The sequence below is a fragment of the Schistocerca americana genome, chromosome 6 (genome assembly GCF_021461395.2).
Source record: "Schistocerca americana isolate TAMUIC-IGC-003095 chromosome 6, iqSchAmer2.1, whole genome shotgun sequence".
Classification (NCBI taxonomy): Eukaryota; Metazoa; Arthropoda; class Insecta; order Orthoptera; family Acrididae; genus Schistocerca; species Schistocerca americana.
In genome coordinates this window covers 204,891,470-204,919,420 of record NC_060124.1, presented here as the reverse complement: position 1 = coordinate 204,919,420, position 27,951 = coordinate 204,891,470, and the positions used below count along the sequence as shown (strand labels likewise).

At 43.5% G+C, this 27,951-nt stretch overlaps 1 protein-coding gene across 3 annotated transcripts in view; it reads right to left on the bottom strand.

Moving 5' to 3' along the window:
- Positions 1–27,951, bottom strand: part of LOC124619683 — a 212,497-nt gene that overhangs the window by 111,736 nt on the left and 72,810 nt on the right. For all 3 annotated transcript variants that reach the window (XR_006980110.1, XM_047146228.1, XM_047146227.1), the window contains exon 5: positions 2,315–2,520. Coding sequence is in view for 2 of the 3 variants with exons in the window: in XM_047146228.1 (XP_047002184.1) it covers positions 2,315–2,520 (206 nt within the window). In the remaining variant the exon portion in view is untranslated. The remainder of the gene's footprint in view (positions 1–2,314; positions 2,521–27,951) is intronic.

The following is a 27,951-nucleotide window of genomic DNA, read 5'->3' as shown; positions in this document are numbered from 1 at the left end:
CAGTGTGCTGAGCATCACAGACAGCCCCCCCACCCACTAACTTTTGCTCTGAGGCTCACTCCCAATCAGCTATGGCACTGCATCCACATTGATATTTTGTGGGTTCTTCATTTCATTCCATGTGGTTAATAGTGGTGGATACACAGTCAAATCATCCATATGTCAGGCTAATACGCTCCACTTTGGCAGAAGCTACTGTGAGTGCTTTATCACAGATTTTTGAGATCAAAGGATTGACATGGACAATCATCTCCAATAATGGCCCACAATGGCCTCACCATTGATCCATAATTTAAGCATCCTGAACAGTACTACTCACATCACATCCACACCATTTCACTCCAAATGAAACGATGAGACAGAACACATGTTGTTTACGTTTAAGACACAGTTAGCAAAGAGCTTAGCTGACTCGACTGTCAATACAACATTGCCTCTGTTCCTATATGTGTATATGACATGAAACTTCCTAGCAGATTAAAACTGTGTGCCGGACCGAGACTCGAACTCGGGACGGACCTTTGCCTTTCGCGGGCAAGTGCTCTACCAACTGAGCTACCCAAGCACGACTCACGCCCTGTCCTCACAGCTTTAATTCCGCCAGTACCTCGCCTCCTATCTTCCAAACTTCACAGAAGCTCTCCTGTGAACCTTGCAGAACTACCACTCCTGGATGAAAGGATATTGCGGAGACATGGCTTTGCCACAGCCTGAGGGATGTTTCTACATATAGAACATGTTGAATAGTCGCAGCACAGCCCAGCAGAGGTTCTCCATGGCTAACCCCAGGTGCTGTTACATCTGCTCCGGACTGTGACAAGGCCTCTGGCACAATATGCTGTGGGTGAATCAGCCTGGGCGTGGACCTCCGTTTGGCAGTTGAGATGGGCCCAACTAAGGTTTGGGAGATGCAAAGCCAGCAAATGTTCACCGTGGACACTGGTGGGGCATTGCTCTACAGCCACTGGAATCAACTTCACCCTCAATGGGGCAATGACCCACTGCAGCTGCAGCAGACACTGGCACAGAGGGCCCTCCTGCAGGCACCGCCCCCTCCCAGGGGCCAGGTGACATGGGGGCTCCCCTTACCTGGATGCGGCGGTGGGCATCAATAACATCAAGATGGAGCCACTGCCCACCCCAGCCCATCAATTGGCATCTGATGGTGGCTTCCCAGATACCGCGAGTTTATCGGAGCATCAGGCAGATGCCCTCTCGTCACTGCCTCTGTCTCTTGCCACCACATAGGGTACAGAGCCCCCACATGTGAAACACCACTACAGCCAGTGCCCCACTAACCAGCTCATTTCAGCCTGTACACCCTGCTAGGCCAGAGACAGCTGATGGCCAATCCATGTGAAGGCGATGCCTCTTCAGATGCTATTGTGTTGCGGTGCGGCTGCTGTTGTGCTGCTGCTATCATTGCTGTTGTCACCTCCAGGTCACCTGGGTGTATCAGATGGGTTCCTCCCCTGCAACAATCTGACCAGTGTGATCTGCTTTTTTCGCATGCCAGTGCCTGTGGTACTGGCTCCAAAGAAGAGGGAAGGGATATGGTGGTGTGCCCATGCAATCTATCCGATGTTAGCAGTGCCTGGGCAAGGCAAGCATGCCACTGTCACCCACAGCCAGTGCCCCTGCCAAAAAATACGAACCTGTCAGACCGCTGCCAGTGGGGCCTCGTCCACTTGCACCTTCTCTGCCGTACGCAAATGTTCTTGAGAGAGACCTACTCCGTGCTGATGTGCACTTAGTTGTCAGTGATAGCACTCTGTATTTGGACAGTTAATAGTTGTGTTAATGTTCTTGTCATTAGTTCACGTGCAGTTATCAGCCATCGTAATTTGTGTGTGTGTAGTGGCTGTCAATCAAGAGTGTAGATACAGCACTTAGTGTACCTTATAAGTTTGCAACAGTAATGCCTACACTATTTGCAGAAAGACAGTACACTTCACAAACACACACACTTTAAGAACATGCATAATCAATACTGATACATGTGTCTACATTCAATACTCATGATGATTTTTTTTCTAACATTTTAATGTCAATACTTGACAAATAGGTAAAAGAGCTAGATGTCCTTGTAAAAACAGAACATGTAACATAGTCTGTTGTCATTTTTGCTTTGCACACAGAATAAAGGCCTATTTATCATTTTTAAGATATTTAATACAAACTGTGTAACAAAAAGGTTACAGAGGATTTTTGGTCAAAAAATAATGACTTAATCTACAAGAAAGTTATAGTTTTGAAACTTAGCCACTTGATATTTTGTATCATCACTATCTGACTCATAAAAACTACCACAAACCTTATTCAAAAACTTGAGTAGGTATTTTGAACTCAATGTTTGCTTTCTACATTTTGGATCAGATGATTTTTCAGATATTTGACAAGTTTCTGTTTCATCTTCTTTGCCCATCAATATAATTGCCACCTTTTCTGTTATTAATCTCTCACGTTCTTCTCTGCTTCTAGTCATAAGGATAGGGACACTGCATTTGGTTTTTTTTGGACCTGTTGGCAGAAAATTATGTTACAGGAAGACTGTTTACAAACAAAAAAAAAAAAAAAACTATAAATTTTGAACACTTCTTAAAACTTTAAAGCTAGTGACCATTGATTTCTGTTATACGTGCGTATGCACCACACACAAGTCTGCTACATGTGAGTCATTGCCTTTCCCTTTTTTACGTAATGCAAGGCACAGTCCTATTGGAAGTGGTACATCTAGACCTGCCAAGTATAGACTTGGCTGTCTATGGATTCATTGTGGGGGTACAGATAGACAGTCATGCGAAATACTTTTGAACAATTTTTCTGAAAATTGTCTTGAGCTAGCTCGGTAGCCCACACACTGCAAATATCTTAGACCTTGCAGCTACAAATAGACCAGACCTTATCGACAATGTCAGTATAGAAGTGGGGATTAGCGATCATGATGTCATTATAGCAACTATGATAACGAAAGTCAATAAAACAGTCAAGAAGGCTAGGAGAGTGTTTGTGCTAGATAGAGCAGATGAACATCTCACTTAGATGGTGAATTGGCATCACATAGATCCAGTAAGATATATGGAGATGAATTATGGGCAAAGTTTAAGCAGACTGTAAATTGTGGTCTAGAGATGTATGTGCCTAGTAAGTGGTTAAAGGATGGAAAAGACCCACCATGGGTTAATAACGAAATTTAGCGGATGCTGAGGAAGCAGAGGCTGTTGCACTCTTGGTTCAAAAGGGAATGCATAAATGAAGACAAGCGAAGATTAGTGGAGATTCATGCGTCTGAAGATCTCTATGCACGATGCATACAACTACTGCCACTGTCCCACCATAGCAAAAGATCTGGCAGAGAAACTGAGAAAATTCTGGTTGTATGTAAAATTGCTAAGCGGGTCTAAGGCTACCATTCAGTCCCTTGTTGACCAGTCTGGTGTGGCAGTTGAAGATAGCAAAACAAAAGTAGAAGTTTTAAATTTCCAAGTTCAAGAAATCATTCACACAGGACAATCGTACAAACATATCATCATTTGACCATCGGACAGATTCCCATATGGATGACATAGTAATAAGTGTACCTGGCATAGGGAAACAACTGAAAGATTTGAAAGCAAATAAATCACCAAGTCCAGATGGAATCCCAGTTTGATTTTACAAAGAGTACTCTATGGCACTAGCCCTTTACTTAGCTTGCATTTATCATGAATCTCTCACCCAGCACAAAGTCCCAAGCGACTGGACCAAAGCACAGGAGACTCTGGAATATAATAAACTTTCTTGAGACTGAGAAGCTTATGTTCATGATTCAGCATGGTTTCAGAAAGTGCCGCTCATGGAAATCTCAGCTTGTCCTTTTCTCACATGATAACTGGGAACTATGGATGAAGGGCAATGGGTGTATTCCATATTTATGGATTTCCGGAAAGCATTTGACGCGGTGCCCCATTGCAGGCTGTTAATGAAGGTATGAGGATACAGAATAAGTTCACAGATATGTGAGTGGCTCGAAGACTTCTTAAATAATAAGAACCCAGTATGTTGTCCTCGACGGTGAGTGTTCATCAGAGACAAGGGTACCATCAGGAGTGCCCCAGGGAAGTAGATAGGACCACTGTTCTTCTGTAAATACATAAGTGATTTCACTGACAGTGTGGGTAGCAATCTGTGGCTGTTTGCTGATGATGCCATGGTGTACCGTAAGGTGTCATAGTCGAGTGACTGTAGGAAGAGACAAGATGAGTTTGACAAAATTTCCAGTTGGTGTGATGAGTGGCAGCTAGCCCTACATATGGAAGTTAATGTAGATGAGTAGGTAGATCAAACCCGTAATGTTTGGATACAATATTACTTGTGTCCTGCTTGGCACTGTCAAGTCATTCAAATATCTGGGCTTAATGATGTAAAGCGATATGAGATGGAACGAGCACATGAGAACTGTGGTAGGGAAGGCAAATAGTCAACTTCAGTTTGTTGGGAGAATTGTAGGAAAGAGCGGTTCACCTGTAAAGGAGACCACATATAGGATGCTGGTGCAATCTATTCTTGAGTACTGCTTGAAAGTCTGGGATCCATATCAGGTCGGATTGAAGTAAGACATCGAAGCAATTCAGAGGACAGCTGCTAGCTTTGTTACCTGTAGGTTTGAAAAGCACATGTTAAGGAGATGCTTCAGGAACTAAAATGGGAATTGCTGGAAGGAAGGCGACATTCTTTCGAGAAACACTATTTAGGAAATTTAGAGAACCGCCATTTGAAGCAGATTGCCGAATGATCCTACTGGCACCAACACACATTGCTCATAAGGATCATGAAGAAAAAGATATGAGAAATTAGGCTCACACAGAGGCATAGAGACAGTCGTTTTTCACTTGCTTTGTTTGTGAGTGGAATAGGAAATCAAATGACAAATAGTAGTACAGGATACCCTCTACCATATGTCATATGGTGGCTTGCGAAGTATCGATGTAGATGTAGAGCTACATGAAATCAGCAAATAAACCTTGAAAATTTAGCTTTTGAAATTCTAATTAGCGTTTATATTTTTGATGTCTTTATACACTTAAACAATCCAACCAAATCTCTTATCATAAAATTGATTTTTTCTTTTGCATTGTTCACTTATCGCGAATTAACAAAACATTAAATCATATTGGTTAATTAACAGTGTGAATTTCCAGTTATCTGTCTGGCGAAAATACTCAAAAAGTAGCTTTACTTCTATTTTAGAAAATCTTGGTCAATAATTATGAAAAATAAAGAGTAAAGAATACAGCAGATAATAGAAAAAACAGCCATTTCAAAACTCAAGTAACCAACGTATATTTGTCACTATCATATCAAACATTTTTGTGTTTAGCGCAAGGATACTGTATTTATGTCTGTACAGGGAATGAGGCGAATAATAAAGGAGCAAAAAATTTATAGGCAGCAAATAAAAAAATTTTACACTACAATAATTCCACATGCAACAAAGAAAAAAAAGTACTTCCCTATTTTAAATCTAGTAAAGTTCTGTAATCCACAGATGGTGATTTTCTACTGTGTATCTTAGATTCGATGCTTTTTTTCTTGACTCACTTTCATTTCTTCATTATTCTATCACGTCTAAATAAAACGTTTGTGATTTAGTGTTCTCTTTTCAATGACGTGGAATATGACACAGGCATACTTGTTTTATATACTCCGTGGTAACTCAGTAGAGCGTAAATACATATTTGTTGGACAGGTTAGCAGAACATCATACCTAGCACACATGTACAGTAGTTATGCAACATTTATTTGTTTACAGTCATAATTTTTGCCCTTTTGTCATCTATATGTGGTCCCCCCCTGAACCATGTACCTTGCTGTTGGGGGTTGGGGTTGGTTGGGGGAAGGCTTGCGTGCCTCAGCGATACAGATAGCCATACTGTAGGTGCAACCACAAAGGAGGGGTACTGTTGAAAGGCCAGACAAACGTGTGGTTCCTGAAGAGCAGCGGCAGCCTTTTCAGTAGTTGCAGGGGTAACAGTCTGGATGATTGACTGATCTGGCCTTGTAACACTAACCAAAACGGCCTTGCTGTGCTGGTACTGCGAACGACTGAAAGCAAGGGGAAACTACGGTCGTAATTTTTCCCGAGGGCAGGCATGCAGCTTTACTGTATGGTTAAATGATGATGGCGTCCTCTGGGTAAAATATTCCGGAGGTAAAATAGTCACCCATTCGGATCTTCGGGGAGGGACTGCTCAGAAGGACGTCATTATCAGGAGAAAGAAAACTGGCGTTCTCCATAACGGAGTGTGGAATGTCAGATCCATCAATTGGGAATGCAGGTTAGAAAATTTAAAAAGGGAAATGGATAGGTTAAAGTTAGATATAGTGGGAATTAGCAAAGTTTGTTGGCAGGAGGAACACAACTTCTGGTCAGGTGAATACAAGGTTATAAATACAAAATCAAATAGAGGTACTGCAGAAGTAGGTTTAATGATGAATAAAAAAAATAGGAGCGCAAGTAAGCTACAACAAACAGCATAGTGAACGCATTATTGTACCCAAGATAGACACAAAGCCCACGCCTACCACAGTAGCACAAGTTCATATGCCAACTACCTCCACATATGACGAAGAGATTGATGAAATGTATGATGAGATAAAAGAAACTATTCAGATAGTGAAGGGAAATGAAAATGTAATAGTCACAGGTGACTGGAATTTGGTAGTGGGAAAAGGAAGAGAAGGAAAAGTAGTAGGTGAATATGGAATGGGAGTAAGGAATGAAAGAGGAAGCCGTCTGGTAGAATTCTGCACAGAGCATAACTTAATCATAGCTAACACTTGGTTCAAGAATCATAAAAGAAGGTTGTGTACACGGAAGAGGCCTGGCGACACTGGAAAGTTTCAGATAGGTTATATAATGGTAAGACAGAGATTTAGGAACCAGGTTTTAAATTTTAAGACATTTCCAGGGGCAGATGTGGACTCTGACCACAATCTATTGGTTATGATCTGTAGGCTAAAACTGAAGAAACTGCAAAAAGGTGGGAATTTAAGGAGATGGGACCTGAATAAACTGAAAGGACCAGAGGTTGTAGAGAGTTTCATAGAGAGCATTAGGGAACAATTGACAAGAATGGAGGAAAGAAATACAGTAGAAGAAGAATGGGTAGCTTTGAGAGATGAAATAGTGAAGACAGCAGAAGACCAAGTAGGTAAAAAGACGAGGGCTAGTAGAAATCCTTGGGTAACTGAAGACATATTGAATTTAATTGATGAAAGGAGAAAATATAAAAATGCAGTAAATGAAGCAGGCAAAAAGAAATACAAATGTCTCACAAATGAGATCAACAGGATGTGCAAAATGGCTAAGCACGGATGGATAGATGGATAGACGACAAGAGCTCAGATGGAAACCCTGTTCTAAGCAAAGAAGGGAAAGCAGAGAGGTGGAAGGAGTACACAGAGGGTCTATACAAGGGCGATGTACTTGAAGATAATATTATGGAAATGGAAGAGGAGGTAGATGAAGATGAAATGGGCGATATGATACTGCATGAAGAGTTTGACAGAGCACTGAAAGACCTAAGTCGAGACAAGGCCCCAGGAGTAGACAACATTCCATTATAACTACTGACAGCCTAAGGAGAGCCAGTCCTGACAAAACTCTATCATCTGGTGAGCAAGATGTATGAGACAGGCGAAATACCCTCAGACTTCAAGAAGAATATAATACTTCCAATCCCACAGAAAGCAGGTGTTGACAGATGTGAAAATTACCGAACTATCAGCTTAATAAGTCACAGCTACAAAATACTAATGTGAATTCTTTACAGGCAAATGGAAAAACTGGTAGAAGCCGACCTCGGGGAAGATCAGTTTGGATTCCGTAGAAATGTTGGAACACGCGAGGCAATATTGACCCTATGACTTATCTTAGAAGAAAGATTAAGGAAAGGCAAACCTATGTTTCTAGCATTTGCAGACTTAGAGAAAGCTTTTGACAATGTTGACTGGAATACTCTCTTTCAAATTCTGAAGGTGGCAGGAGAGTCGAGGGACATGAAAGGGAAGGAGTGGTTGGGAAGGGAGTGAGAAAGGGTTGTAGCCTCTCCCCGATGTTATTCAATCTGTATATTGAGCAAGCAGTAAAGTAAACAAAAGAAATATTTGGAGTAGGAATTAAAATCCATGGAGAAGAAATAAAAACTATAAGGTTTGCTGATGACATTGTAATTCTGTCAGAGACAGCAAAGGACCTGGAAGAGCAGTTGAATGGAACGGAATGTGTCTTGAAAGGAGGATATAAGATGAACATTAACAAAAGCAAGATGAGGATAATAGAATGTAGTCAAATTAAATTGGATGATGCTGAGGGAATTAGATTAGGAAATGAGACACTTAAAGTAGCAGATGAGTTATGTTATTTGGGGAGCAAAATAACTGATGATGGTCGAAGTAGAGAGGATATAAAATGTAGACTGGCAATGGCAAGGAAAACGTTTCTGAATAAGAGACATTTGTTAACATCAAGTATAGATTTAAGTGTCAGGAAGTCATTTCTGAAAGTATTTGTATGGAGTGTGGCAAAGTATGTAAGTGAAACATGGACGATGAATAGTTTGGACAAGAAGAGAATAGAAGCTTTCGAAATGTGGTGCTACTGAAGAATGCTGAAGATTATATGGGTAGATCATATAACTAATGAGGAGATACTGAACAGAATAGGGGAGAAGAGGGATTTGTGGCACAACTTGACTAGAAGAAGGGATCAGTTGGTAGGACATGCTCTGAGGCATCAAGGGATCACAAATTTATTATTGTAAGGCAGTTTGGAGGGTAAAAATCGTACAGGGAGACCAAAAGACGAATACACTAAGCAGATACAGAAGGATGTAGGTTGTACTAGGTACTGGGAGATGATGAAGCTTGCACAGGATAGAGTAGCATGGAGAGCTGTATCAAACCAGTCTCTGGACTGAAGACCACCACCACCACCACCACCACCACCACCACAACAAGAACAACAACAACAATGGTGAATTATACTAATTTTAGTAAATTTAGCTGCAGTATACCATTTGCATTTTATTGCACTTTGAAATTGCTCAAAAACTTGATGCATTATACCCAAGTAGCACTGGAGTAACCATGTTTTTTTTTCTTCCAAACCACTTCACATTTATAGCATATGCGAATTTCACGTAGCTCTAGGAATGTCACTCCCTTCTTCCAACCTTCAAACTAACTTACCTAGCTAGTTGTAGGGGGACCAATAGTTTAATGGGGACTCTGAACCTCCATCCAACTCAGTATCAGTGATTAAAAAAGAGAGAGAGAGAGAGAGATAACAGATTGATACAATAATTTTCTATTAGTAATTATTGCTCCACTAACTGGGTATCTCTCATCCATTTCCCACATCTACTCCTTCCACTCTAGAAAATCACAAGGTGCTTTATTACACTTGTAAAATTATTCCTTGTTCAAAGTGCTGTTGACTCCAGAATTCACTGGTGTGTTGATAGTGAGGTATCCACTAACCCAGGCACCAACATGTCACACAACTGATGAAGAGCGAAACATAGTCAACAGGATGTAACAGTATTTTGTACTAGATATTACTATACATAGTCTAGCACATCACACAGTTTTAAGTGGTACACTGGAAAACTACTGACTATGAAATCTGATAATGAGTCCAATTTCCAACAAACTAATTATTACATGTACATGCTGATGAGTTCTTGGACTCTGACTCAAATATAATAATTTCTTCATCTACCTCAACATCCACACTTTGCAAACCACTGTGAAGTGCATAGCAGAGTGTATGTCCCACTGCACTATTATTAGGACTTGCTCAAAATACATTCATGTATGGAGGGTGGAAATAATGACTGTTTAAATGTCTCTGTGTGTGCTATAACTACTCTAATCTTGTCCTCCTGATCCTTCCAGAAGTAACATGTAGGGGGTTGTACCATAATTAGTCCAAGATTCATCATCTAGAGCTGGTAGGTTTTCTCAGGATAGTTAGTGTCTATCTTCAAGGGTCTGCCTGTTCAGTTTCTTCAGCATTAACTGTGAAAGACTCCCACGAGTCAAGCAAATCTGACCATTCATGCTGTCCTCCTCTGTATACAGCCAATATCCCCCGTTAGTCCTATCTAGATCCCATATACTTGAGCAATATTGTAGGATGGGTTACAGAGATTCGTAAGCTATCTCCTTCGTAAACTGACTGCATTTCCCTGGTACTTACCAATAAATCGAACTCTGCCACCTGCTTTACCTACAACTGAGCCTATGTGACTATTCCATTTCGTATCTAAACAAAGTGTTAAGCCAAAATATGAGCACAAGTTGACTGAGTCCAACTATTAGTCACTGATGCTGTAGTCATAGGATACAAAATTTTCTTGTTTTGTGAAGTGGACAATTTTACACATTTTTTAACATTTAAAGCAAGTTGGCTATCTCCGCACCACCATGAAATCTTATCAAAACCTAACAGAATATTTGTGCAGCTTCATTCAGACAGCACTTCATTGTAAGTAATTGCAAGTAACTGCGTCATCTGCAGAATGTCTCAGGTTACTATTAATATTACCTGCAAGGTCAGTAACATATAACATGAACAACAAGTGTCCCAAAACACTTCCCCGAGACACACCCGATGTTACTTCTACATCTGTCAATGACTCTCCATCCAAGATAACATGCTGCGTCCTACCAAAAACTCTTCAATTCAGGTGCTACTTCATTTGATACCACACACAATGGTACTTTTGACAATAAGCATTATGTGGTATCGAGTCAAATGCTTTTTGGATATAAGAAATACTGCATCTACCTGACTACAATGATCCATGGTTTTCAGGATGTCATGTGAGAATAGTGCAAGATGGGTTACATATGATCACATTTTCAGAACCCATGCTGCTTGGAATGGAACTCTGTTTGAGATACTTAATTACATTTGAGCTCAGAATATGTTGGAAGATTCTGGAGGAAATAGGTGTCAAGAACACTGGATGGTAGTTTTGTGGATCACCTCTGCTACTCTTCTTCTAAATGAGCGTGACCTGTGCTTTCTTCCAATTACCGGGCATAGTTTTTGTTCACGTGATCTATGTTAGAATACAGTTAAAAGAGGGGCCCAACTCAGCCACAAATGTGGCGTAGAATCTGATATGAATTGCAATGGCCCATGGAGCTTTGACCAGTTTTAGCGATATCAACCATTTCTCAACACCAGTGGCACTAATACTTACATTATGTGATCAAAATTATCCGGACACCCCCAAAAAACATAATTTTTCATATTAGTTGCATTGTGCTGCCACGTACTGCCAGGTACTCCATATCAGCGACCTCAGAAGTCATTAAACATTGTGAGAGAGCAGAATGGGGTGCTCCGCAGAACTCATGGACTTCGAACATGGTCAGATGATTGGGTGTCACTTGTGTCACAACTGGAAGTGAGATTTCCACACTCCTAAACATCCCTAGGTCCACTGTTTCCAATGTGATAGTGAAGTGGATACATGAAGGGACACGTACAGCACAAAAGCGTACAGGCCAACCTTGTCTGTTGACTGATAGAGACCGCCGACAGTTGAAGAGGGTCATAATGTGTAATAGGCAGACATCTATCCAGACCATCACACAGGAATTTCAAACTGCATCAGGATCCACTTCAAGTACTATGACAGTTAGGCAGGAAGTAAGAAAACTTGGATTTCATGGTCGACTGGCTGCTCATAAGCCACACATCATACCAGTAAATTCCAAACAACGCCTCACTTGCTGTAAGGAGCGTAAACATTGGACGACTGAACAGTGGAACAACGTTGTGTGGAGTGATGAATCATGGTACACAATGTGGCAATCCAATGGCAGGGAGTGGGTACGGCAAATGCCCAGTGAACGTCATCTGCCAGCGTGTGTAGTGTCAACATTAAAATTCAGAGGTGGGCGTGTTACGGTGTGGTTGTGTTTTTCATGTTTTTCATGTTGTTTTGCATGGCACTATCACAGCACAGGCCCACATTGATGTTTTAAGCACCTTCTTACTTCCCACTGTTGAAGAGCAATTTGGGGATGGCGATTGCATCTTTCAACATGATCGAGCACCTGTTCATAATGCACGGCCTGTGGCAGAGTGGTTTTTGTATGTAAATGATCATCTGAAATCTGAGTTCACTGTCTCTGCATTTGCTTTGCCACCGTCACTTTATTTAAGTCTCTGTCTAGTCCATGATTATCTGGACACTAACTTTGCTACCACAAACAGCACCTATTTCTTTTAAAATGTTAATTATGTTTGCATTCAGTGCTTATTTATTATGTATGTATTAAAATGTTCATATGTAATAACACAAATTAATTAGCTGTTACATATGTAAACGTAGACTTCCGCAACCATTGTCACAGTCAATAAAATTCTTCTGGGTTTGAGGCCACATTTTTTTGTTAGCAATACATCATGAGGAAGGCATCTTGCAATAGTCGCCGAAATATCAGAATTTTATAGTTGACAATGCGTCCTCAAACCCAGAAGAATGTTATTGACAGCTGTTACATATGAGCAGAATATCTTTAGGTTTTGGGAAAGGTCCTTTGATAATATTCTGTTACCACGGCCACTGAAGGAACGGTGAGGGGACCGCAGCACCGGCTGCTTGCCACAGTGCCAGCAAGGTTACTCTTAACAATTTACACAGTAACACTTTGCATCTAGGGGCAGGTTAACATTGGCATCACACAGAGATAAATGAATATCTTTCAAATAGTGTTGATTTTCTCCGCTTTTGGCAGCATCAGTAAAATCGTCATGTTATTGTGAACAATTCATACATGCTCTTCTCCAGAGGTAAATACTTCGAGTTCCTTTTTGATATTCAACACTGATGCCTCTTTATATAGTTTGCTGAAAATATAAATCCTTCTACTTGTTTTAGTTGCCTTTTGCACTACTGTAATCATTGTTGTTACAATTGCCTCATGGTCACTGGTAACAGTTTCTATGTGGATAAGAATGAAAGAGGTCAAGTCTATTGGCTGCTATTAAGTCCAATACATTTCCATCATGAGCAGGTTTCAGAACAATCTGTTTGATGTAGTTCTCAGAGAACACATTTAGAAAAGTTTTGCAGAACATCTTGTCGTACAAAACTGTAATCCTCCCAACTGATCATTAGATGACTGAAGTCTCCTTCAATGATGACAATTTAATTGGGGAATGTACATATTAGTGAACTTACATTTTCTCTAAAGTTTTTAGTCACATCTGGATGTAACTCTGGGGGTCCATGGAAGTACCTGATTGAAGTTTATGGCCACCTTTCATACTGAGTCTTGCTGAGACAATCTCGCACACAACTTCATTCTCTATCTCAGTGCATTTAAGTTTCTTGTCTACTGTGACAAATCCACCACCTCCATTTACCACTAGCCCACCATTTCGATATACGCTTAAATTTACCCCAAAAATCTCACTGCCATCAGTTCTGGGCTTTAACCAGCTTTATACTGAATGTCAAGCATTAGCTTTAACCAGCTATCTGTACTTAGTGTAATGTGAGTTTTCAGCTTTTTAGGGTGGGTTCTATTTATGCATGTATTTGAAAATGCCTCAATAGCAAAAACTGTACAACAATGGAATGAAAGTAAAGTGCAAGTTAGTTCATCTAATGAAGAAAACTGTGATGGCTGTGGACCCTGTTGTAACCAAAATAATGATCATGATTTGTGCACCAGTCACCCAAACATCTGCAGACACAGCTCATTACACTTGTGAGCAATAAATAAGAGGAGGTATCCCTTCCACATTATCTGCATGACTCCCCACACTTGTTATATGCTTCAGAAAATGGCTAACCTTAAGCATATTGTCTTCAGCAGTAAATACAATCCCAACATCATAGATGATTTGTATCAACAAAAAACCGATCCTGATGAATCAAACCTTCCATTACGTCTGTTACCCAAGAAAACCAGATTTGTTAAAATACCTTTTGTAGGCACCTTATCGTATGGCCTTACAAATAAATTTAGAAAAAATGGTGTGGATGCCACATTTTCATCGACAAACAAAGTCTAGCATCGAAACATCCATAATGAAGTAGCTACTACAGACAAATACGCCAGATCCAGGGTTTACAGAAAAGAGTGCATCGATTGTGAAGTTTCATACGTGGGCCAGACTGGTATGAAGTTTCAAATCAGATTCAGTGAACTATTGCTTAACGAGTATGGACAAATTAAACAGAAGTCGGCCTTTGCAGGGCACCTAAAATCTAGTGGGCACCACTCCCTGACATTGAGCAATTTACATGTACTCCATACCACCAGTAAAGGGAAAAGGCTAAATCTTTTAGAGGAAATTGAAACTCTGAAACACTCCGGTACAGAGAAATGTATTTTGTTGAATGATCAACTGGTTAGCAGAAACCAGTCTTATTATGATATTATGGAACCCAATTTTCCAGCACACCAGTAGCTTTTACTGTGAATGCCACACTACTTTTTCACTTCTTACTCATCCTTTCACTGATTTTATTGGTTTGACTAATGTTTTAGTGTCTTTTATGATCTACTGCTTGACAGTTTTAAAAAATTTTATACTTAATAGATTTCTTTTTACCATACCAATTTTGTGTTTTTGGGCCTATTTCATTAATATTCTTGCACTAAATTCAATTTTAATAAGTCAGTGTTTTACCTAATTTGTCTTCCGCAGATGTGATTTAGTTATGACAACAATGTTTGGTTTGTGAGGCACTCAACTGCGCAGTCATCATCGGAGCCCGTACGAAGTCCCAATTTTTACACAGTCCAATTTTTTTTACCCAATCCAATCTAGCCACTGTCACAAACAATGATGATAACACAAACACCCTGTCCCCAGGCAGAGAAAATACCCAACCCAGCCGGGAATCGAACTCAGGACCCCATGATCCAGAGTGACGCAGTCACTTTTTGTAAGCACGTCGGTTAGCCAACGCAATCTGCCTTTAATGTCTAGTATTATGGTCATAATGTTGACTCTACAGCTCTGTGTTTGTGTGGCCGGCTTGGAGGGCTGACATATCCTGTTCTTGACCACATTGTCCGCTATTTGTCAGCTGTACGCAATGGTCCATGCTGTGTTTGCCGGAACGCAATTGGTTCCACGTTACATAATATTTCTTAATTTCTCTTAGTTTGTCACAGTTTTCCTGTCCAGCTGACAATGTAGTAATACTTGGCATTGTATTCCCAGTTCAAAGTTCTGTAGTTCTTTTACTCATCCCATGACAATAAGGCGATGGTTCCTTACAAAATTAACTGTAGAGATGGCTGCAAAGCTTGAAACTGTAACTGTGTGTGTGTGTGTGTGTGTGTGTGTGTGTGTGCGTGTGTGTGTATATAATTATAATAGAGGGAAACATTCCACGTGGGAAAAATTATATATAAAAACAAAGATGAGGTGACTTACCGAACGAAAGCGCTGGCAGGTCGATAGACACACAAACAAACACAAACATACACACAAAATTCAAGCTTTCGCAACAAACTGTTGCCTCATCAGGAAAGAAGGAAGGAGAGGGGAAGACGAAAGGAAGTGGGTTTTAAGGGAGAGGGTAAGGAGTCATTCCAATCCCGGGAGCGAAAAGACTTACCTTAGGGGGAAAAAAGGACAGGTATACACTCGCACTCACACACATATCCATCCACACATACAGACACAAGCAGACATATTTAAAGACAAAGAGTTTGGGCAGAGATGTCAGTCGAGGCAGAAGTGTGGAGGCAAAGAAGTTGTTGAAAGACAGGTGAGGTATGAGTGGCGGCAACTTGAAATTAGCGGAGACTGTGGCCTGGCGGATAACGAGAAGAGAGGATATACTGAAGGGCAAGTTCCCATCTCCGGAGTTCGGATAGGCTGGTGTTGGTGGGAAGTATCCAGATAACCCGGACAGTGTAACACTGTGCCAAGATGTGCTGGCTGTGCACCAAGGCATGTTTAGCCACAGGGTGATCCTCATTACCAACAAACACTGTCTGCCTGTGTCCATTCATGCGAATGGACAGTTTGTTGCTGGTCATTCCCACATAGAATGCATCACGGTGTAGGCAGGTCAGTTGGTAAATCACATGGGTGCTTTCACACGTGGCTCTGCCTTTGATCGTGTACACCTTCCGGGTTACAGGACTGGAGTAGGTGGTGGTGGGAGGGTGCATGGGACAGGTTTTGCATCGGGGGCGGTTACAAGGATAGGAGCCAGAGGGTAGGAAATTTTCCCGAATTTCTCCGTCCTTTAACGTGTTTTGGCGGAAACACAACCACCTAACCTTTACGCACATCGTTGTCTATCAACCCAAGTCCAACATAGCCCAGCTGTAACCAACACCTTTTCGCCTTTTTTCATTCCAGATCTCCAGTTACTTTCCGGTTCACCTTTATCTCTCCCCATATATTTTTATTTTCATTTTCATTTCACCTCATGTTACACTTTCCACCTTCTAATACCATGTCACCCTCCCAACACCCCCACAACGACCCCTTTAAGTTTTATTTACATTCCCTCCGCAAACATGCCTTCGTCCTAGCCAGACTACACTCCCATATTCTATTTTCTCAGGCTTGTCTGACATTTGGCATCACCCCCAAAGGCCTCACACTTAAAGTTCCCATCTCTGGCTGCAACCATCAGTCCCTATATCAGTTCCAAACTGAACAATCCATTGCCCTCACCCACCTAATCCTTCACCTACACATCAACTCAGCCAATGAACACACCCGTCAACTCCTATCCTTAATAAAAGTCCTTAATCTTTCCTCTCCCACGTCCACACCTGCTGTTCAGAGCATTCTCCTACAGGCCAATCGTAAATTAGAACAGCATGCCACCCTCCACCTCAAAAAACTATCCAATCTCCTGGTTTCCCACCTCCGGAAAGGCAACTCACTCACCCTTCACAATCTTTCCAGCAAACCTCAACCTCCTCTCATTGCACACAAACCCAGTCTCTCCCATCTACTCAATCTCCCACTTCCAGCTCCACTCCCTCCAAAACCTCAAAATTCCGATCAACACAATCTGGAACCACAACACCCTAATTCAGTAGTTAACCTTTCCTCCAAACCTCTCTCCCAATCCGAAACCTCTGTCCTATCCAAAGGCCTCACCTTCAGCCCCACTCCCAGATTCAACCAGACAGCCCTCGTCAAAGATTTACTGTCCTACACTCGTACTCTCTGCTGGAAGTATCACTTTGCCATAAAGAAAAATGATCCTAATCCTACTCCTAATGATCCGACTCCCCAAGACACCATCCAAATTGAACCCTGCCTGGAACAGTTCCGTCCTCCGTCACAGCGGGACCCACCTCCTCTTCCTCAAAATCACCCTCTCCAAACCATCCAGGAATTTCTGAATTCCAGCATTGCATCTCAATCCTTCTTAAAAAACCTTAATCCTACACCAACATCACCACTGCTGAAGCCCAGGCTATCCGTGATCTGAAGGCTGACCGATCCATCGTCATTCTTCCGGCGGACAAGGGTTCCACGACCGTGGTACTTGATCGTCGGGAGTACGTGGCTGAGGGACTGCGTCAGCTTTCAGACAACACCACATACAAAGTTTGCCAAAGTAACCCCATCCCCGATGTCCAGGCAGAGCTTCAAGGAATCCTCAGAACCTTAGGCCCCCTGCAAAACCTTTCACCTGACTCCATCAACCTCCTGAATCACCGACACCCCGCACCCCTACCTTCTACCTTCTTCCTAAAATCCACAAACCCAATCATCCTGGCCGTCCCATTGTAGCTGGTTACCAAGCCCCCACAGAACGTATCTCTGCCTACGTAGATCAACACCTTCAACCCATTACATGCAGTCTCCCATCCTTCATCAAAGACACAAACCACTTCCTTGAACGCCTGGAATCCTTACCCAATCTGTTACCCCCGGAAACCATCCTTGTAACCATTGATGCCACGTCCTTATACACAAATATTCCGCACGTCCAGGGCCTCGCTGCCTACGTAGATCAACACCTTCAACCCATTACATGCAGTCTCCCATCCTTCATCAAAGACACCAACCACATCCTCGAACGCCTGGAATCCTTACCCAATCTGTTACCCCCGGAAACCATCCTAGTAACCATTGATGCCACGTCCTTATACACAAATATTCCGCACGTCCAGGGCAATTAAAGGGAACAGCCATGGGTAGCAGGATGGCCCCTTCGTACGCCAACCTATTCATGGAGCATTTCCTTTCACACCGATCACCTGCCACCCTACCTAAAACCTCTTTCCTCATTACCTTAGCCAGCTTCATCCTAGGAAGATCTGCAGCGGATAGGCACTTGGTGCAGGGAGTGGCAACTGACCCTTAACATAGACAAATGTAATATATTGCGAATACATAGAAAGAAGGATCCTTTATTGTATGATTATATGATAGCGGAACAAACACTGGTAGCAGTTACTTCTGTAAAATATCTGGGAGTATGCGTACGGAACGATTTGAAGTGGAATGATCATATAAAACTAATTGTTGGTAAGGCGGGTACCAGGTTGAGATTCATTGGGAGAGTGCTTAGAAAATGTAGTCCATCAACAAAGGAGGTGGCTTACAAAACACTCGTTCGACCTATACTTGAGTGTTGCTCATCAGTGTGGGATCCGTACCAGGTCGGGTTGACGGAGGAGATAGAGAAGATCCAAAGAAGAGCGGCGCGTTTCGTCACTGGGTTATTTGGTAACCGTGATAGCGTTACGGAGATGTTTAATAAACTCAAGTGGCAGACTCTGCAAGAGAGGCGCTCTGCATCGCGGTGTAGCTTGCTCGCCAGGTTTCGAGAGGGTGCGTTTCTGGATGAGGTATCGAATATATTGCTTCCCCCTACTTATACTTCCCGAGGAGATCACGAATGTAAAATTAGAGAGATTAGAGCGCGCACGGAGGCTTTCAGACAGTCGTTCTTCCCGCGAACCATACGCGACTGGAACAGGAAAGGGAGGTAATGACAGTGGCACGTAAAGTGCCCTCCGCCACACACCGTTGGGTGGCTTGCGGAGTATCAATGTAGATGTAGATGTAGATGTAGACCCACAACTTCTTCACTTTTGAAGGACAGACATACCAACAATTAAAGGGAACAGCCATGGGTACCAGGATGGCCCCTTCGTACGCCAACCTATTCATGGGTCGCTTAGAGGAAGCTTTCTTGGTTACCCAAGTCTGCCAACCCGAAGTTTGGTACAGATTTATTGATGACATCTTCATGATCTGGACTCACAGTGAAGAAGAACTCCAGAATTTCCTCTCCAACCTCAACTTCTTTGGTTCCATCAGATTCACCTGGTCCTACTCCAAATCCCATGCCACTTTCCTTGACGTTGACCTCCACCTGACCAATGGCCAACTTCACACGTCCGTCCACATCAAACCCACCAACAAGCAACAGTACCTCCATTATGACAGCTGCCACCCATTCCACATCAAACGGTCCCTTCCCTACAGCCTAGGTCTTCGTGGCAAACGAATCTGCTCCAGTCCGGAATCCCTGGAGCATTACACCAACAACCTGACAACAGCTTTCGCATCCCGCAACTACCATCCCGATCTGGTACAGAAGCAAATAACCAGAGCCATTTCCTCATCCCCTCAAACCCAGAATCCCCCACAGAAGAACCACAAAAGTGCCCCACTTGTGACAGGATAATTTCCCGCACTGGACCAGACTCTCAATGTGGCTCTCCAGCAGGGATACGACTTCCTCAAATCCTGCCCTGAAATGAGATCCATCCTTCATGAAATCCTCCCCACTCCGCCAAGAGTGTCTTTCCGCCGCCCACCTAACCTTCGTAACCTGTTAGTTCATCCCTATGAAATCCCCAAACCACCTTCCCTACCCTCTGGCTCCTATCCTTGTAACCGCCCCCGATGCAAAACCTGTCCCATGCACCCTCCCACCACCACCTACTCCAGTCCTGTAACCCGGAAGGTGTACACGATCAAAGGCAGAGCCACGTGTGAAAGCACCCACGTGATTTACCAACTGACTTGCCTACACTGTGATGCATTCTATGTGGGAATGACCAGCAACAAACTGTCCATTCGCATGAATGGACACAGGCAGACAGTGTTTGTTGGTAATGAGGATCACCCTGTGGCTAAACATGCCTTGGTGCACAGCCAGCACATCTTGGCACAGTGTTACACTGTCCGGGTTATCTGGATACTTCCCACCAACACCAACCTATCCGAACTCCGGAGATGGGAACTTGCCCTTCAGTATATCCTCTCTTCTCGTCATCCGCCAGGCCTCAATCTCCGCTAATTTCAAGTTGCCGCCACTCATACCTCACCTGTCTTTCAACAACTTCTTTGCCTCCACACTTCTGCCTCGACTGACATCTCTGCCCAAACTCTTTGTCTCCTAAATATGTCTGCTTGTGTCTGTATGTGTGGATGGATATGTGCGTAAGTGCGAGTGTATACCTGTCCGTTTTTCCCCCTAAGGTAAGTCTTACCGCTCCCGGGATTGGAATGACTCCTTACCCTCTCCCTTAAAACCCACTTCCTTTCGTCTTCCCCTCTCCTTCCCTCTTTCCTGATGAGGCAACAGTTTGTTGCGAAAGCTTGAATTTTGTGTGTATGATATATATATATAAAACAAAGATGATGTGACTTACCATACGAAAGCGGTGGCCGGTCGATAGAAACACAAACAAACACATACATACACACAAAATTCTAGCTTTCGCAACCAATGGTTGCTTCGTCAGGAAAGCGGGAAGGAGAGGGAAAGACGAAAGGATGTGGGTTTTAAGGGAGAGGGTAAGGAGTCATTCCAATCCCGGGAGCAGAAAGACTTACCTTGCGGGAAAAAAGGACAGGTATACACTCACTCCCCCCCCCCCCCCCCACCCCACACACACACACACACACACACACACACACACACACACACACACACATATCCATCCGCACATGCGCAGACACAAGCAGACATTTGTAAAGGCAAAGAGTTTGGGCAGAGATGTCAATCGAGGCCTTTACTTTGCCTCTTTACTTCCGCCTCAACTGACATCTCTGCCCAAACTCTTTGTCTTTACATATGTCTGCTTGTGTCTGTATATGTGTGGATGGATATGTGTGTGTGTGTGCGAGGTATACCTGTCCTTTTTTCCCCCTAAGGTAAGTCTTTCCGCTCCCGGGATTGGAATGACTCCTTACCCTCTCCCTTAAAACCCACATCCTTCCGTCTTTTCCCTCCTTCCTTCTTTCCTGATGAGGCAACAGTTTGTTGCAAAAGCTTGAATTCTGTGTGTATGTTTGTGTTTGTTTGTGTGTCTATCAACATGCCAGTGCTTTCGTTTGGTAAGTCACATCATCTTTGTTTTTAGATATATTTTTCCCATATCCATCCACACATATATATATATCTAAAAACAAAGATGATGTGGCTTACCAAATGAAAGTGCTGGCAGGTCGACAGACACACAAACAAACACAAACATACACACAAAATTCAAGCTTTCGCAACAAACTGTTGCCTCATCAGGAAAGAGGGAAGGAGAGGGAAAGACGAAAGGATGTGGGTTTTAAGAGAGAGGGTAAGGAGTCATTCCAATCCCGGGAGCGGAAAGACTTACCTTAGGGGGAAAAAAGGACAGGTATACACTCGCACACACACACATATCCATCCACACATATACAGACACAAGCAGACATATTTAAAGACAAAGAGTTTGGGCAGAGATGTCAGTCGAGGCAGAAGTGCAGAGGCAAAGATGTTATTGAATGACAGGTGAGGTATGAGTGGCGGCAACTTGAAATTAGCTGAGATTGAGGCCTGGTGGATAACGGGAAGAGAGGATATATTGAAGAGCAAGTTCCCATCTCCGGAGTTCGGATAGGTTGGTGTTAGTGGGAAGTATCCAGATAACCCGGACGGTGTAACACTGTGCCAAGATGTGCTGGCCGTGCACCAAGGCGTGTTTAGCCACAGGGTGATCCTCATTACCAACAAACACTGTCTGCCTGTGTCCATTCATGCGAATGGACAGTTTGTTGCTGGTCATTCCCACATAGAATGCGTCACAGTGTAGGCAGGTCAGTTGGTACATCACGTGGGTGCTTTCACACGTGGCTCTGCCTTTGATCGTGTACACCTTCCGGGTTACAGGACTGGAGTAGGTGGTGCTGGGAGGGTGCATGGGACAGGTTTTACACCGGGGGCGGTTACAAGGGTAGGAGCCAGAGGGTAGGGAAGGTGGTTTGGGGATTTCATAGGGATGAACTAAGAGGTTATGAAGGTTAGGTGGACGGCGGAAAGACACTCTTGGTGGAGTGGGGAGGATTTCATGAAGGATGGATCTCATTTCGGGGCAGGATTTGAGGAAGTCGTATCCCTGCTGGAGAGCCACATTCAGAATCTGATCCAGTCCCGGAAAGTATCCTGTCACAAGTGGGGCACTTTTGTGGTTCTTCTGTGGGAGGTTCTGGGTTTGAGAGGATGAGGAAGTGGCTCTGGTTATTGCTTCTGTACCAGGTCGGGAGGGTAGTTGCGGTATGCGAAAGCTGTTGTCAGGTTGTTGGTGTAATGCTCCAGGGATTCCGGACTGGAGCAGATTCGTTTGCCACGAAGACCTAAGCTGTAGGGGAGGGACCGTTTGATGTGGAATGGGTGGCAGCTGTCGTAATGGAGGTACTGTTGCTTGTTGGTGGGTTTGATGTGGACGGACGTGTGAAGCTGGACATTGGACAGGTGGAGGTCAACATCAAGGAAAGTGACATGGGATTTGGAGTAGGACCAGGTGAATCTGATGGAACCAAAGGAGTTGAGGTTGGAGAGGAAATTCTGGAGTTCTTCTTCACTGTGAGTCCAGATCATGAAGATGTCATCAATAAATCTGTACCAAACTTTGGGTTGGCAGACTTGGGTAACCAAGAAGGCTTCCTCTAAGCGACCCATGAATAGGTTGGCGTACGAAGGGGCCATCCTGGCACCCATGGCTGTTCCCTTTAATTGTTGGTATGTCTGGCCTTCAAAAGTGAAGAAGTTGTGGGTCAGGATGAAGCTGGCTAAGGTAATGAGGAAAGAGGTTTTAGGTAGGGTGGCAGGTGATCGGCGTGAAAGGAAGTGCTCCATCGCAGCGAGGCCCTGGACGTGCGGGATATTTGTGTATAAGGAAGTGGCATCAGCTGCCACCCATTCCACATCAAACGGTCCCTCCCCCACAGCCTAGGTCTTCGTGGCAAATGAATCTGCTCCAGTCCGGAATCCCTGGAACATTACACCAACAACCTGACAACAGCTTTCGCATCCCGCAACTACCCTCCCGACCTGGTACAGAAGATAATAACCAGAGCCACTTCCTCATCCTCTCAAACCCAGAACCTCACACAGAAGAACCACAAAAGTGCCCCACTTGTGACAGGATAGTTTCCGGGACTGGATCAGATTCTGAATGTGGCTCTCCAGCAGGAATACGACTTCCTCAAATCCTGCCCAGAAATGAGATCCATCCTTCATGAAATCCTCCCCACTCCACCAAGAGTGTCTTTCCGCCGTCCACCTAACCTTCGTAACCTCTTAGTTCATCCCTATGAAATCCCCAAACCACCTTCCCTACCCTCTGGCTCCTACCCTTGTAACCGCCCCCCGGTGTAAAACCTGTCCCATGCACCCTCCCACCACCACCTACTCCAGTCCTGTAACCCGGAAGGTGTACACGATCAAAGGCAGAGCCACGTGTGAAAGCACCCACGTGATCTACCAACTGACCTTCCTACACTGTGACGCATTCTATGTGGGAATGACCAGCAACAAACTGTCCATTCGCATGAATGGACACAGGCAGACAGTGTTTGTTGGTAATGAGGATCACCCTGTGGCTAAACATGCCTTGGTGCACGGCCAGCACATCTTGGCACAGTGTTACACCATCCGGGTTATCTGGATACTTCCCACTAACACCAACCTATCCGAACTCCGGAGATGGGAACTTGCTCTTCAATATATCCTCTCTTCCCGTTATCCACCAGGCCTCAATCTCCGCTAATTTCAAGTTGCCGCCACTCATACCTCACCTGTCATTCAACAACATCTTTGCCTCTGCACTTCTGCCTCGACTGACATCTCTGCCCAAACTCTTTGTCTTTAAATATGTCTGCTTGTGTCTGTATATGTGTGGATGGATATGTGTGTGTGTGTGTGTGTGTGTGTGTGTGTGTGTGCGAGTGTATACCCGTCCTTTTTTCCCCCTAAGGTAAGTCTTTCCGCTCCCGGGATTGGAATGACTCCTTACCCTCTCCCTTAAAACCCACATCCTTTCGTCTTTCCCTCTCCTTCCCTCTTTCCTGATGAGGCAACAGTTTGTTGCGAAAGCTTGAATTTTGTGTGTATGTTTGTGTTTGTTTGTGTGTCTGTCGACCTGCCAGCACTTTCATTTGGTAAGTCACATCATCTGCGCAGCATTTGTGCATCGCCGCCGTCAGTGTCAGCCAGTTTGCCGTGGCATACGGAGCTCCATCGCAGTCTTTAACACTGGTAGCATGCCGCGACAGCGTGGACGTGAACCGTATGTGCATTTGACGGACTTTGAGCGAGGGCGTATAGTGGGCATGCGGGAGGCCGGGTGGACGTACCGCCGAATTGCTCAACACGTGGGGCGTGAGGTCTCCACAGTACATCGATGTTGTCGCCAGTGGTCGGCGGAAGGTGCACGTGCCCGTCGACCTGGGACCGAACCGCAGCGACGCACGGATGCACGCCAAGACCGCAGGATCCTACGCAGTGCCGTAGGAGACCGCACCGCCACTTCCCAGCAAATTAGGGACACTGTTGCTCCTGGGGTATCGGCGAGGACGATTCACAACCGTCTCCATGAAGCTGGGCTATGGTCCCTCACACCGTTAGGCCGTCTTCCGCTCACGCCCCAACATCGTGCAGCCCGCCTCCAGTGGTGTCGCGACAGGCGTGAATGGAGGGACGAATGGAGACATGTCGTCTTCAGCGATGAGAGTCGCTTCTGCCTTGGTGCCAATGATGGTCGTATGCGTGTTTGGCGCCGTGCAGGTGAGCGCCACAATCAGGACTGCATACGACCGAGGCACACAGGGCCAACACCCGGCATCATGGTGTGGGGAGCGATCTCCTACACTGGCCGTACACCACTGGCGATCGTCGAGGGGACACTGAATAGTGCACGGTACATCCAAACCGTCATCGAACCCATCGTTCTACCATTCCTAGACCGGCAAGGGAACTTGCGGTTCCAACAGGACAATGCACGTCCGCATGTATCCCGTGCCACCCAACGTGCTCTAGAAGGTGTAAGTCAACTACCCTGGCCAGCAAGATCTCCGGATCTGTCCCCCATTGAGCATGTTTGGGACTGGATGAAGTGTCGTCTCACGCGGTCTGCACGTCCAGCACGAACGCTGGTCCAACTGAGGCGCCAGGTGGAAATGGCATGGCAAGCCATTCCACAGGACTACATCCAGCATCTCTACGATCGTCTCCATGGGAGAATAGCAGCCTGCATTGCTGCGAAAGGTGGATATACACTGTACTAGTGCCGACATTGTGCATGCTCTGTTGCCTGTGTCTATGTGCCTGTGGTTCTGTCAGTGTGATCATGTGATGTATCTGACCCCAGGAATGTGTCAATAAAGTTTCCCCTTCCTGGGACAATGAATTCACGGTGTTCTTATTTCAATTTCCAGGAGTGTATATATATTAACTCTATTTACCCATTTAGTGGCTCTTTTTTGTTTTGTTTCTTTTGTTTTTTTTATATTAACTCTATTTACCCATTTAATCTGCATATGCCTCACTATTGTCATGTTCACACTTACATCAATATGATGATGCCCCAAAAGCGTGAAACATGTAATTTCCTGTAATTAAGAGAGATTCTGCAACTGAGGCTGTTTCATTTCAAGAAAATTTCACTTAAAGATATGCTTTAGACGTCAGTCAAGAGAAACAGAAAAATTTTTACACAAATACTATTTTTACTTTATCCCTCGCCAACCTCTGGGATCAAACAATATTGTAGCAGCCATTGTATCATTATTAACCTATTTTATTTTTAACATCATATTTGTGAGATAACTTATGTAAATTGCAGTAAACTATACCAATACCACACAGCCAATTTGTAAAGTGACGTCAACTTCAATGATATAAAACATATAGCAGTCACTAGCTTTCAACATCAGTTTGATCTCTGTATGAAGCATAATACATGGGTTCCATTTCATTTGTTGGCAATATGAGTTATTTATGCCAGCAGCACCAATGCTAATCCGATAGACTGTTGCTATATGAATCATGTCAATAAGAGACACCTGTCTGATAATATTTGTTCTTTATTATGTGGCTCGAACAGCAACTGCAGCAAAAATGACACCATGACAATGGAGAAATTATGTTTCTCCTTGGAAGTTACATCAGTAGGGAACAGGAGTCTTGGGACTTGCATTCCATCCCAACCACCACTTTGGATGCTCCACTGTTTAATAAAACAACCTCTCCAGTCCTTTTCCTTCCCCTTCAACCCTTCTGCTTGAAGAAGGAGCCACTGGCTGCAAAATCTCGCCAATCATAACAGTCTTTTTTGTGTGTGTTCTGGCGCCATTTGGTGAGTAGATTTTTTTTATCTACCCAAATAAATAATTTTACCACTGCATAATAAGTATGATCCCACCCATGCAATTGTAGCTGAAAGCAATTTTGATGAGTCAGCAACAGAAATTTCATTTCTTTTTGCTGAATATGATAAAATATTTAGAGAGACCATTTACTTTATCTAGAAAGTAAGTTACATCGGTTTGTACAACAAGAAGCAGAGAAGAGAGTGACACACAGTACTGATACTAAAGCAAATACACAGATGTGAAAAAAAAACACTGCACTGTTACTAATTATGAACTTTGCGCTGTTTATGTACAGAACATTGTCAGAGACGATATTGTTCATCAACAGTACTGCATGTTTAAAAGTAAAGGAAAGTGTTCATGATGATAAAGGGGTTAGCTGCCCACATAATACTTTACCAAACAAGAACAAAACTTATACATGTTAGTGTAACTATTCAGTGACAACCTCAAGCAAAACAGGGCAAGAAAATGGTTACATAAGTAGAAATATCTTGAAACATCAAGAATACCTCATTTTACTATATCAAACAAAGGCAAATCCAGGATGGAGTACTGACAATATTATGAAAAGGATAGATTGCTACTCACCATATATTCCTGCCATGTGGTGAGTAGCAATCTATCCTTTCCATAATATTGACGTTTTATTTTATACGAGATGAAGTAATAGAATACAGATTTCAGAAGTGCATGTGCAGTGAGAAATGGAAATGAGGTGGAATGATTATTTCCTACAAATAACACCTGTTGCAAGAGCTTCAGCAGGTACTACAAGTTAAACTGGCTAGAAGACTTGTTGATGTTCCAGCCAACTCACGAGTAGTGGCTTCAGTCATGGGATTTACAATATGATAATAGTTATCCAGAATAATACTAACCACAGCTGACGAATTTTGCTGCCAAAATAAAAACACCAGTTGAGAGGGTCTAAACAAGGGAATGTAGTTCGACACTGATTTCTTCGCAAATGCACAGTATAAGAACTTGTTCAACAATGTTAGAAAATAGTGCGAAACATTTCAAGGGAGCCAATGGGAAGAGTTTACTCTAAGGAAAGGTAAGTACATAATTACTGAAGGAGGTACGGAAAATAATCAGGAGAGAAGATTGGTAGTGACAGACTAGATATGACTTGGGGGCAGCAAAGAACAAGCATAGGCTTGGAGCAGTGAGTAGTCATATGGTCAACAAACGGCAAGACACTGTGGGGAAAACACTGAATGTTCTGTGGTCAAGATGGAAGTAGTAATAAGGACTCCAATAGCAGAGTTCAGTAGAATTAGGCTTTT